Consider the following 13979-nt stretch of genomic DNA (forward strand, 5'->3'; position numbering starts at 1 on the left):
AACAGGATCCTGGCGTAGGATTCTGGGGAGTCCAGGTGCTGTAGGGTGAAGTGGAGGGCCATGTTAAAGGCGTCATCCACCAGCTCTGTAGGCAAACAGGAAAGGGTCTGTGATGGATTTGAGGTGTGCCAGCACAAGGCGCTCAAAAGACTTCATAACCACAGAGGTCAGGGCGACGGGTCTGTAGTCATTGAGTCCTGTTGGCCTTGGCTTTTTGGGCACAGGGATGATGGTGGAGGACTTGAGACAGGCTGGCACATGGCATGTCTCTAGGGAGGTGTTGAAGATGTTGGTAAACACCGGAGACAGCTGGTCAGCGCAGTGCTTGAGGGTAGCAGGAGAGACAGAGTCCGGCCCAGCTGCTTTGCGGGGGTTCTGCCTCTTGAAAAGTCTGTTAACTTCACTCTCCTGAATGGAGAGAGTCGTCACTGTAGAGGGGGGGAGGGGGGAGGCCTCTTGGGTGGGAGGGGGTAGATCAGGACAGTCCAATTGTCTTTCAAATCTACAGTAGAACTCGTTCAGGTCGTTGGCCAGGCGGGAGTCGTTAGTGGAGTGGGGGGCTCTGGGCTTGTAGTTGGTAATCTGCCTGAGCCCTCTCCAGACAGAAGCAGAGTCGTTAGCAGAGAACTGGCGCTTCAGTCTCTCTGAAGCGCCAGTCGTGAACATATCCCAGTCAGTACAGTTCAAGCACGCCCGCAGATCCTCCATAGCCTCACTGATCCACTGTTTTGATGTCCTCACAACAGGTTTACAGAGCTTTAATTTCAGCCTGTATGCAGGAATCAGATGGAACATGGCATGGTCAGAGTGACCCAGTGCTGCACGAGGGACGGTGTGGTAGTACTGACTGTAGTGTAGCAGTGATCCAGAGTCTTCTCTGGTTGGGCATTTGATGAATTGTCTGTATTTAGGGAGTTCGTGGCTGAGATTTCCTTGGTTAAAGTCGCCAAGTACGATAACAAGGGAATACGGGTTTGGTCGCTCCACACTCAGAATCTGGTTGGCGAACATGCGTTGGGCCTCTTTAACCTGTGGACCTGGCGCCATGTAGACTCCGACCAAAATGAGTGATGCAAATTCTCTTGGCGAGTAAAAAGGTTTACAGTTTATAAATAATTCAGAACACTGAATTAACAGACAAAACAAGACAATACAGAGCGCACCTAGCAACCGAGGCAGCCATCATCGGCACCATCAGTCAACCCTGTGGAATCCTTCCATTTCCTGGGCGCTACCATCTCCCAGCACTTTTTGTAAATCTCTCTCTTAGATGCGCTTTGGATAAAAGCGTCTGCTAAATGAATACATGTAAATGTAACATCAGCTCCCTCACCAAGAAGGCAGAACAGGATGTACTTCCTGTGTCAACTGAAGAAGTTGATCTGTCAAAGACAATGATGGTGCAGTATTGGGTAGTGACAATGGGTACCATATTTGAGTGCATCCTCACCTCCGTCATCAACATCTGGTACCCTGCCTTAGACACACTGTTCCAGCCACTCCCCTCCGGCAGGAGCGTGCGGTCTACCCGGGCAAGAACCTCTCGCCCAAGGAACAGTTTCTTCCAACTCTCACTGACTCATGTCTAAATGGAATTAGGAACTTAAAATTAACTTAAATCCAGGAGAAGAATACCATATCAGGCCAAATGAAGTACGGGAGAATTGGACTGCACCTCCCTCTTCCCAGGTAGGCTATTGTTTCTGCATATACACTCTATTCTTCCTGTCTGCATGCTCACATGTTTCGTTGCCCTCCCACCCTCAGGCACGCCAGGGGGATCCGCTCGTGCTTCTGCTCAGTCGTGACCCTCAAGGACTCTTCCACCACACCCGAGATCCAGCCCGGTAACTACTATCCCATCCTTACCCACTTCATTCAGTCTTGATCATATTCTAGAGAATGACACTCTTGTCTTCACAGATCGCTAGGCTCGGCCTCGCTACCAGCCTCCCCAACGTCAGGCTCGGCTTTGCCACCAGCCTCTTCATCCACCGGGCTTGGCGTGCTACGAGCCCTATAATTCTAATAAACATCTTCAATGTTCAATTGTTGTTGTGTTATTGCACTCGTAAAAGCGTTACGTTAATGCATTTTCTAGTTACTATTGCACATTACAACAGCCTTATTTCAATGTTATAGTATTTTGAATAAGAATAATTGTTAAATCTACCTTCGTTTATTACATGCACCAAACCCACCAAATCAAATTATTTTGTGTAACCTAAATTTACTTGAGAACAAACCGGATTCTGATATTGTTTCGGCACTTAAACTTGTATGGTTCACTATCCCAGTTCAAACGCAACTGGTGGAAAAAGAGAACCAAAATTATCTTATTTTCCATCGGAAGTAACTTTCAGCATTAGTCTAATGTAGTTTTCATGGTCTGCCTACGTGTGTCTCCACTGAGTCTCTGCGCTACAATGCACTTAACGATCTACGACTGCTCTGGAGCTCTCGTTAATCTACGAGGATTTTCAAGTGCCTCTTTAGGTACGATGGTTTCAGGAAACGGCCCGTACAACTAAGATCCATCGTACGATGGACTCTACGATCAATTTAGGCTTACGACGCTTTCGGGAAACGCAACCCAGGTACATCGCCGCATTACGCTTTGTTCAGTTTTATTTTTTGTGTGCCAACGGTGGTTCCATGTGTCATCCCAGAGTGTCAGTGTAATCCCCAGAGTATCATCCCCAGAGTGTCATCCCCAGAGTGTCAGTGTCATCCCCAGAGTATCATCCCCAGAGTGTCAGTGTCATCCCCAGAGTGTCAGTGTCATCCCCAGAGTAGCATCCCCAGTGGAATACCGACCAGGTACATCGCCGTATTACTCTTTGTTCAGTTTTATTTTTTGTGTGCCAACGGTGGTTCCATGTGTCATCCCAGAGTGTCAGTGTCATCCCCAGAGTGTCATCCCCAGAGTGTCAGTGTCATCCCCAGAGTGTCAGTGTCATCCCCAGAGTATCATCCCCAGAGTGTCATCGCAGAGTTTCATCCCAGTGTCATCCCCAGGATGTCAGTGTCATCCCCAGAGTGTCATCCCAGAGTGTCATCCCAGAGTGTCATCCCAGATTGTCATTCCCAGAGTGTGTGTTTTCGAGCGTATGCGTGCAATCTTGCTCCTTTGTTTGTTGTAAATTGCTATACATCGCCGTATTACGCTTTGTTCAGTTTTATTTTTTGTGTGCCAACGGTGGTTCCATGTGTCATCCCAGAGTGTCAGTGTCATCCCCAGAGTATCATCCCCAGAGTGTCAGTGTCATCCCCAGAGTAGCATCCCCAGTGTCAATGTCATCCCCAAAGTATCATCCCCAGAGTGTCAGTGTCATCCCCAGAGTGTCAGTGTCATCCCCAGAGTATCATCCCCAGTGTCATCCCCAGAGTGTCAAAGTATCATCCCCAGAGTGTCATCCCATAGTGTCAGTGTCATCCCCAGAGTGTCATTCCCAGAGTGTCAGTGTCATCCCCAGAGTATCATCCCCAGTGTCATCCCCAGTGTCAAAGTATCATCCCCAGAGTGTCATCCCAGAGTGTCATCCCCAGTGTCATCCCCAGAGTGTCAGTGTCATCCCCAGAGTGTCATCCCCAGTGTCAGTGTCATCCCCAGAGTGTCATCCCCAGAGTGTCAGTGTCATCCCCAGAGTGTCATCCCCAGTGTCAGTGTCATCCCCAGAGTGTCATCCCCAGTGTCAGTGTCATCCCCAGAGTGTCATGCCCAGAGTGTGATCCCAGATTGTCATTCCTAGAGTGTGAGTGTATGTGTGCGAGTGTACGTGTGCAATCTTTCTTTCATCTCATACTGACCTGGTTGAGAATTTGACCTTGTCCTGACACAGTAGCACAAGTTGACAAGTTGTTGACTGTCAGTCCACTCTGGACTGATAGTCATTGCAGAGCAGACCGGAGACAGGAGCTACACACCTACCAGGACGAGCACCCTGTCTTCAGTACTCATGTTCTGCTGCCTGATCAGTGAGCTAGCACTGATGACTATAACAGTCATCATGCTTTGTTTAAACGTCTACACAAACGTCAGGTTCACTAGTTGTCCTCAGACAACTGTGCAGACAACTGGCACAAAAACAACTTGGATTTACTTCGATGTTAGACGGCATAATGGAAGATAATGTCAACTCGCCACGTGGTTGGAAACTGAAGGAGGTAAGTGGGATGGTCACTTCTGGCAGTTTGAGTACATTATACCACAACTGTACCCTTACTCACACACACATACCTTCAGATTGGGGTTTCAGTTTTGAGTGGTGGGATTTTTGGGACTTTGATGTAGTGGATGGGAGAGCTACAGGAAGGAGATCGCCAGATGTTCTAAAGAGACGTACTGCTTCTAAAAAGATCTAATTCAAGTTACTAGACAGCAGAAAGTAGGTTTCCAGATCATGCTTTTTACTCCCAATTTGTGAGGACTGTCTGAGCGGGTGAGCGTGCATCCTCATTGGGTGAGTGTAACTGTTAAATATACACATGTATGTCAATAAAGGATTAATTGGCTGAACAGAAAGTATGAAAGAGAGAAAGGGAAGAGGGAAGATTGTTGCATTCAACTTCTTCATGACCTTCCAAAAACAAATTTCTTGATATATTACCTTTGGCATAGTTTTTGGTCTGTAGTCATTTAGTTTACTAGTATTTCCAGAGTTGTTGCAGTATCCACAGTCTACTATTAGTAGGAAAAAAGCTCACTGGCAGAATTATGTGACAGAGTGAAAGCAACCAAGTTTGTTAGTTTTAATAGTTTAATAGTTTGCTGTTTCCAGTACAATGAGTTATTCTTTTTCCAAATAATGTTTAAAAAGTTAAACATTCAATGTTGAACACATTTTATTTCCAGACAGCTGGTGTTTTTCTAAAGTAAACCCAAGCAGAGACAGATATCAGTAAAGCTGTTAAGATCACTGGGTTGGTCAGTTAGTAATACTTGGCACTGGAGAGTAATAGTGATTCTACACCATTAACAGTCACATCTATATATAAAAGGCACAGAAGGTAAGCAACACAGACCAACAAAAATTCTGAAAAATATGTTCACTACATCAGGACTTTACAAACACTTGGCACACCAGTATGTGATAAAGCTGCTTAGAGTTTTCATTATTATATCTGAAAATTTGAAATTATAATCCATGATAAGGCATACTGTTCTTATCTGACATTGTCATTTAATGTTATTTTTCACTTACAAAATATAATAGAAAAATATATTATAACCTTGTTACAGATGTTAAAAATGAATATATTATTGTATTCTCTTGAAGGCACTGGTTGAAGGACAAGGCACTGAGTGGAATACAAATTGATCCGAGGAAAAATGCAACAGACACAGTTCACGTGAAAGCCAATGCACACTCACAAGTAAACACAAATCTACCTTCCACTCTTCCAAAAAAACAAAAGTAACAAAGTAACAAACACAAATGTTAACACTGATATGATGGCCCTGTCGTATTGGTAGAAGACTACCACCGACATGGTAGCCAAAAAGGAACCTACCAATAGCAATGCATAGTTAGGGCCTTAATACCCAAATACAGGTTCAGTACAATTGTGCTCCAAGATGCTTTTATAAATAATATTTATATATGACACACAGGATAATGGGAATACTCTTTAGACAAGCTAGGCCTGATTTATCTTAAATACTTGATTGAGACACTTTGTATTTCATTAGGAATACAATGCCAGGAATGTTGTCCTGATTTGTAACATCTTTCTCATATTGTCTAATTAAAGGCATTTTTCTTCATCAGATTTATAAAACGCTATGGTGATACAAAGGCAACATGATGACGAAAGAACATGTCTCCTCATTTACTGCACTGTGAGAGGACTGGGGTGTTGTTCCTAAGCGTGTGCGTGGATAGAGTTTCCTCTCTGTTTGATTCATTATTATCTTTATAAATGCATCACTTGGACTCATACCATGGCAGGAGTTAGGGGATACTAACTAAGTAGAAGTACTTTGGCCTTGGGGTGGGCGGGGACACCTGGTTAGGAGGTTTGGCCATGGGTGAGTCCTCTGAAGGGATTCCTATCATGTCCCCTGGTTGGCTGGTTAGGCAGAGACAGAGGTTGTTCACGCAGTGATGGTCTCTGGTGGATTGGGCTGGGGCACGGGTGCAGCCGAGAGCCAAGTGAGGTGGATGGGTCATCAGTGGGCGGAAAGGTCAGAAGGTCAGAGGTCATGGATTAGTTGCTGTGGCAGCTGGAGAGTTAGATGACAGACAGAGAGGAGGGTACGAGGAGAAACAAAGAAGACAAAGAAAAAAGATAGAAAAGATATTAGTGTCAACTAGTGGCGAAAGGATGACAACAGATCTAATGCAGTGAGGCAGACATCAGGACCATAAAATATGTCTTCATTAGCAGAATATGAGCTCATAACCATGGTCTGAACAATCACATCAATATCACAGCCAGTACAGGTATCTCAATTGCAGCACACAACAGATACCAGGCGTTGCGCATTGTTCACAGCGGTGCTACTAAAGGTGTTATATTTGCATATTAGGTTCCAAGAACTAGTGCTTCTGCTACAGATGCCTGCTACTTGTGCTAGTGATGATGCACCTAGCATAGCCTGAAACCCTGGAAACACTGACAGGCTAACTGTGGCTCCTGGATCCACCAGGGATCCTCCATTAGCTTCTCCACAGTAGAACTGACCCCAACGGTTTCCCACCATCAAACACTTTTATCTTCAACTTTGGGTAGACATATGACTATAAGAGAGAATAATCTAAACAATTAAACATCAAAGCCCCACCTTCCTCTGATCTACTCAAATCTGGTGGGCCAACCTCTCACTCAACCCCATCCAGCTCTTCATGTATGTGACGTAGAGCTGTGACCGCTGGTCACTTTACCGATGTTGAGAATGTCGCTTCCCTTACTATTGATAAACATGCTTCTTGTAAATGGCTTTGAATAATAGCATCTGTTATATGAATCAAAGATAAATGTAAGGAGGCACTGGAACACGGTGACATTTTAGTGTTTAGCATCAGTCTGGGCAGAGAGGGCCATCAGAGACGATGATGAGATTATAGTTTAATTATGGTTTTCAGACTTTGATATGAGAGCTGCATTCAAACGGAGTGCGAAAGCAAGGAGACATCTAATCACAAGACAGCAATGAGATGTTAAGAAATACGATTTTAGAAGGAATGAATAAGTAATTGACACTTGTAAATTTCCACTGCAGGCTTTAGTTTCTTCTTTGGAGAATGACTTGTCTCAGACTTTATTCTGTTTGTTGTTCTCTACGGAGCCTCCATCTGAGGAGGTTTACCAGCAGAACCAAAGTGCCTCAGACTCAGGACCAGAACACACAAAACCTATCAACACAGCTAGGTGCTTTGTTTACTAATAACAATATAGTTCTCTAATGCTATAAACCTCCTCGTCGATGACCCAGTTGTGAGACCTTCCAATATGTCATAATCATGGGGGTCTATTATATATTTTTTAAATGCACAGTCAAGACATGCAATGTAGTGGAAATGTATAGCTCAATTTTGCTACTTATTTTTTGTGGCTAAATACATACATTTCCACAAACTTAAACATTACTTTTAATTTTGTAATTCTTACACATTTGCCAATACACAATACTCCCTTTAACAGTTAAGACAATGTTGCTAAAAATGGAATGAAGCCCTTCTGACTGTAAACCCTATGGCTCATCAGAGAAGGTCCAGAAAAAAAGAATTTACACCTGCGCTAATAATATGTTAATAAGGTGTCAGACACCATCTTGAAGTAATATCATAAGAGAACATTATCATAAGGAGGCTGAGTGGGTTTAAGGTTTGCCCACAATCCAGAATAAAAAATATTGATATATACAACAACAAAAGAAAGTACATGTAATTTTTCTACATCTAGTTCGTGAAAATGAATCAATAATTTAGGTTTATAAAAATAGTTGATCTCTTAGGTTGGGTTGTAATGGACTGACTTAAATATGTGTTTACATTTGCAGTAAATGGACCAATCCATTCTCATAGTGGGGGTCAACCCCATGTGCCCACTAATCGTGCTAAGAACTGTCTCATTACTCCTTTCCTTTGTGCCACTGTAACCTAATTTTCAAGTGTGTCACCACCTCAACACATTTCACCAGCCCTTCTTAGCATGACAAAAACTAAACTGCTAAATAGAAACCAACCTTGGTCCATACCACAGATAAATAAGTCCAAACATACACACAAACCCACACAACTGGTGAACTAACTGACCTCTGTCTGGGGTCACTACCCTTTGGTAAGGATGGAGTCTCATGTCGTGGCGTCGTACCTTAGCAGTCATCGCACCTGCTCATAGTGCAATTACAATGACCAAAACAAAACACAAAAAGTTAGTAAAAATGGGGACATACACATAGTAAACCTCTCGTGTCAAAATCTGGTATTTTCAAGCTACCTTTCTAAGAAAATTAACAGTAACCTTAAAAGTAGATGCACATTTATGAGACGGAATAATGCACATGCATTTTATATTCCAACTTATTTTTTCCAGAATGAGATCATTTTAAATATGAACCCTAAAATGACTTTGTGATGGTTTATTTAGGGGGGTGTATCTGAAAGCCATCTCGTGCAGGAGGTGTGTAGCATCTTAGCCCTTGGTTGGGTAAGCCATACCTGCAGTGGGGGAGAAACAGGGCTGAGACCAAGGCCTTTACAATTGTACAGTCTGTTAATAATGAGTTCATTCTCATACATATCATATATGTAGTGCCTTTCAAGATTTTCCATGTTTTTGTTATTTTGAGAGTGTGTATTTGCACGTGTGTTTACCTAGTACTCCAGTAGAGTCAATGGGGTACTCCAGTATTGACGGGGTGAGTGTGTAGGGGTACTCATAGGGTGCGTATATAATTCCTGATTCTTGAGCTTGCTGCATCAGTGCTGCGTGGGGATTGGCTCCCTGCATTAAAGCTGAGCTCTGGATCTGACGAATCAGATGTGGCATGATGGTGGGCGTGCTGAGGGGGGTGGGGTTTCTCAGAGTGGAAGGCAGCATGGGGGATGGGCCAGTGATGATGCGAGGGGCCTGATGGGAGGCTAGAGAGAAGCCCATAGTAGCTGGGAAAACACAGGACAGAAAAAAAAAGCACACAGGCATCCATTACAAAGTATTCTGAAATACAGTAGACTCACTGTGAACCTAACCTCAGCTGCCGACTCCCTACCCACACGTGCCCTAACCTCAGCTGCCGACTCCCTACCCACACGTGCCCTAACCTCAGCTGCCGACTCCCTACCCACACGTGCCCTAACCTCAGCTGACCTCCTCCACACATCCCCTAACCCTAACCTCAGCTGCCCTCTCCACACATCCCCTAATTCTAACCTCAGCTGCCCCCTCCACACATCCCCTAATTCTGACCTCAGCTGCCCCCTCCACACATCCCCTAACCTTAACCTCAGCTGCCCCCTCCACACATCCCCTAATTCTAACCTCAGCTGCCCTCCTCCACACATCCCCTAACCTCATCTGCCCCCTCCACACATCCCCTAATTCTAACCTCAGTTGCCCTCCTCCACACATCCCCTAACCTCAGCTGCCCCCTCCACACATCCCCTAACCTCAGCTGCCCCCTCCACACATCCCCTAATTCTAACCTCAGCTGCCCCCTCCACACATCCCCTAATTCTAACCTCAGCTGCCCCCTCCACACATCCCCTATTCTAACCTCAGCTGCCCCATCCACACATCTCCTAAAGTGAACCTCCAGCACAATGGCAGTTTGGTGATGATGTCATACTTACCAGTCTTGATGTTAGCATCTCTGTAGGTTCCATTGAGAATGGCCAGCTCCATCAACTGCATTTTTTTCAGACTGTCCTCTCCCTCAGCCTACACACACACAAATCCTATATAATGTAATTTAAGCCAGTCTACCGCACACACACTCAAAAACACCAAACAGTATCAATCAAGTTGCCGTTTCTTTAAGCTTGGGTTACAGTACATAGCACAAATGTGGGTTTGAAAAACATGTTGGGTCATCTAAGTTAACCCAATAGCTATCATTAACTTACACACAGGCTTTAGAAACAGGTGAAAGGACATATAAATGAAAAATGGCAACTAGAGAATAAAAAAGGAGTAGATAAAACCGGTGACAACGTATTTAACAGTTTTTGATACAATTTGTTAGGGCAAGAGTGAAGGGTGCACAGACAAAAACTGTGTGTGCGCGTGTTTTTCCAAGTGTGTTCAAGTAGGAGGACAAGATAATGTGAAATACTGTAGCCTGTGTAGTATAGATGTAAATGTACAAGAGCGAAATCTTGAATGAGGAGAAAGAGTGAACAGACTCTCAATTCATCCCCATTGCCTTTCACACAACCATAGGTTACCATGGTGGCTCCTTTATACGTGTCACTACTGATTACCCCCTACCACACACACACACACAGCCCCCCCCTACACACACACACAGCCCCCCCCCCACACACACATATACACACTCTGTGTCTTTTCTGTCTATTTCTCTTCTCTATCTCTCTCACACGTCCAGTAGTTTGTGACTCACAGCAGGGATGAGCAGTTTGTTGACCTCCGCTGTGGCTCGCTGCAGTTTGATCTGGGCTCGGTTGTGGGTGTCCTCAACAGTAATTAACACATGAAGGTCTTCACTTAGATGCTCCCAGTTGGGCTTTCCTCTGTTCAATTCCTCCTGCAGCACACACACACACACAGTTAGGGTAAGTGTGCATTTGTGTGAGAATATTTTAATATTTGTTCCACCGTCCCCCTCTCTTTCCCTGGCCCTCTTCCTCCCATCCTCTATTTCCCCTCAGGGCTTAAAGTGTGGGTTGGGAATGTTCCGGAGAGAGGGGGAAGGAATGCTGGACTTGCTCCACCTGGCGTTTGTCTGGTTACCTCCACAGAGGATTGAATACAGATCCAGGACCAGAACATTCTCTGTCTGTGTTAGTGCGTTTGTGTGTGTACCTTCTTCTTGTCCCTCATAGAGCCTTTTCCTCGCACCATAATCTTGCAGCCTGTCTCTGCCTCCAGCTGTTTGGCTGTCAGTCCCCTTGGACCCAGGATTCTCCCCACAAAGTTAAACTAGACAACAGTACAAAATGAAACAGTCATTGTGGAAAAGAACATTCAGTAAAATTGAGTGTGTGTGCACGTATTTGTGTGTGTGCAGTATTTGTGTGTGTGTGCACGTATTTGGGTGCAGGGGAGGGCCAGGGGGACAGGAATAGCTCATTATGTGTTGGCTGGTGGTATGGCAGGACAGCTACACTCTCTTAACCTTATCTGTCACTGAAGCTGAGTGATTAACTAGACAGCTGCCTCTGTCTTTTCCTCTGTCCTATTGCCTGTCTCTACCTTGCTGTTTCTCTGTTTTTCTATATTGATCTGTCTCTTTATCTTTCTTGTGTCTCTCTTTCCTTTTCATTCTCTTTCATATCACTGCATACTTCTATCTATTTTAGTCTTTCTTTCAATCTTTCTCAAAATGTGTCTACCCAGTACCCCCCAACTTGTCACTCCAGACTAACTGTTGCTGTTTTCTTAACCTCTTCTATCTGTGAAGGTTGCAACACATTCTTTACATTCCTGAAGGCAACCCTTAACATACAGCGACCGTGACTAGATACTATATATAATACCCTGACCTAATCTGTTCCACTGTGTGTGTGTATCACATGTGGAAACATAGCTAATATATGTGAATGAGAAGACTTACTCAACCACCTGAACAGTCTAACTTGGGCCTTCTTTTCAAAAGCAACATTTGTTGTTATCAACGGTCTGTCCTTTGAGGTCTTACTAGTACCTACGTATTTTGCATGTGTGACCCTGTTACCAGCACAGGGAAACATGGGTAACCCAGAGCATCCTGACCAGCGTATGTAGGGGACAGGTTTATCCACTCACATCAGGGTACTCCTTGACAGGCACATAGAGTTTCTCTTGCAGCTGAGCAACTGGACCAATAGCATCAGGCAGCTCTTCAGAGTCCCGCCCCTCACTGACACCCCCATTCATGGTGTCATTGTACATGTCCTTGCGCACTCTTCCGATCTCTGAGGGAGGGGGTGAAAACATAACACCTTGATTAATGTGCTACAATAATAAGGTAAATATGTGTAGATTTACAGAGGGCTAAGGACCAACTAGACAGCCAAATAACAGATATATAACCTTTGACTGACACATGTTAAAGTTACATCCTACATGAGACTCTCTCTCACACACACACACACAAGTGCATGTATTGTGAACAGGCAGGATATATTCGGCACATTGAGGTGTCAGCAAAAGGCTACACAAAACAACAAACTAGCGACAGTCTGGGACAAAGTATGAGCAAACTACAATCCAGGAACAACATGGGATGTATGGTTTAGAGACCACTGTGGACCACACAAAGAAACAGTTACAGAACGCCATTAGCATTAATGTCATTAGAACATGGACAAGCCATATTTGTGTTTGTTTTATGGCTGACTCTGGTGTCCAATTTGTCCAATGATTCATTTTGTAACAGTATGCTAACACACATACACAGTGACTGGCCTGAAGCAAAAATATATTCTGACCTCAGTAAGATTGCAGACATGTCTCTGCTCTCCAAGTGATAATTCCAACCATAATAACTACAGTTGGACTATAATTACACCCACAGATACAACCACAACTATGATCTCCTAATAACAAGCTGACCTCAGACCCAGAGGTGACAATTACTGACACACACGCACACACAGACAGTTATAAACCTGTGTTTTAGAGTGAATGGCAGAGGCCAAGGGGGGTGGGTTGGGGTGGGGGTGGGGGGAATGAATTTATGACAGGCCCTATCTAAACACTTCAACCTGGCTGCCACACGTAGATACACTGGACCATGGTCATATTAGATATACAAAACAAACACACTCACTCACTTTTAAAGACAGATGTGAGCTGTGGAAAGTAAAAACATTGAATCAAACAATGAACTGTAAAGCAGCACAGCGCGACACGTTCCAGCTCCAACATGTTCAGTCTTACTGTCCTCGTGCCAGTCCGGGGACGGCCTGTTACGTCCACACCAGCTTGTGCATTAGGTCACCGGGAAAAACAACTGTCTTGTTTGTTCCAGCACCCACTGTGTGTTCAGCCCTCTCCCCCACAACAGTTATTCTGTCCTCCAACTAGGCCCACTTTAACCTTCAAGTTACGTAATGGTACATGATAGGCTACAAAACAATAAAATATGTTCTCAACCTGAAACTGTTGAACCTCTAGTTTCCTGTGCAACTGTTCAGTACCTTCATCCAGTAGGCGCTCCAGATGTGTGAAGATACCAGTGAAGTTGGGCAGCGAGCTCATCACCTTCCTGTCGTTCATGAGCTGCATGAGGTAGTCCGGGCTGGCCTTGGGTCGGTCCCTTAACTCCGTCTCACCCACCATGGCAAACAGTGTTCACTAAAGTAAAGTCAACTTCTTGGCCTTTGAATGTAAACCAATTTCTTTAAAAGTGGTATTTATATGTAAACAGTTATAATAAAGTCAAAGTAAATCAAATAAAAGTCTGCCGGTTTCTATTGACAGTCCGTGCTCCCCACTCCAACAATGATGCCAACCGCGACAACTCTGCCTCCGCTAACGAGATGAATTGATCAGCCGCCACTCTGGACCGACTGTCCCGCAGTCATGCGGAAACTGTTCAAGGACAGAGCTAGACAACAAACAAAAAAAAGCTATCAAACGGTTGTTTATTCCGACTCTTACTATATGCGTCTCTACACTCACTTGCAAATACACCTTTGTGTTTTTCTCCTGACAAATCTGAGATGAAAAAAACGTCAAAGCAAAAAACTCTGATCCGCTCAACAGTTATTAGAATCTCCGGTTTTCGGTATTTCTGTGTTGTTTCACGCACATTACAGTAAAGGTGACATATATCTCTTGCTTAAATTGTCCTTCCAAGTGTGAGTGTG

General features: G+C 44.4%; 1 protein-coding gene across 3 annotated transcripts; it reads right to left on the minus strand.

Moving 5' to 3' along the window:
• Window positions 1-5158: 5158 nt before the first annotated feature.
• Window positions 5159-13979, minus strand: qki2 (QKI, KH domain containing, RNA binding 2). Of its 3 annotated transcripts, XM_067245307.1 has the most exons (8): window positions 13308-13979; window positions 11932-12080; window positions 10990-11106; window positions 10568-10711; window positions 9798-9885; window positions 8823-9110; window positions 8262-8336; window positions 5159-6226 (listed from the first exon to the last, which is right to left on the minus strand). In XM_067245307.1, exons 1-8 carry the CDS (start codon window positions 13447-13449, stop codon window positions 6204-6206), a joined length of 1026 nt encoding a protein of 341 aa, XP_067101408.1. In that variant the 5' UTR covers window positions 13450-13979; the 3' UTR covers window positions 5159-6203. The 3 variants fall into 3 exon arrangements, with proteins under 3 accessions (XP_067101408.1, XP_067101407.1, XP_067101410.1); XM_067245306.1 differs by having other exon boundaries at window positions 5159-8336; XM_067245309.1 differs by lacking the exons at window positions 5159-6226; window positions 8262-8336 and adding an exon at window positions 8342-8666.

This window comes from Osmerus mordax, chromosome 10 (assembly GCF_038355195.1).
Source record: "Osmerus mordax isolate fOsmMor3 chromosome 10, fOsmMor3.pri, whole genome shotgun sequence".
NCBI lineage: Eukaryota > Metazoa > Chordata > Actinopteri > Osmeriformes > Osmeridae > Osmerus > Osmerus mordax.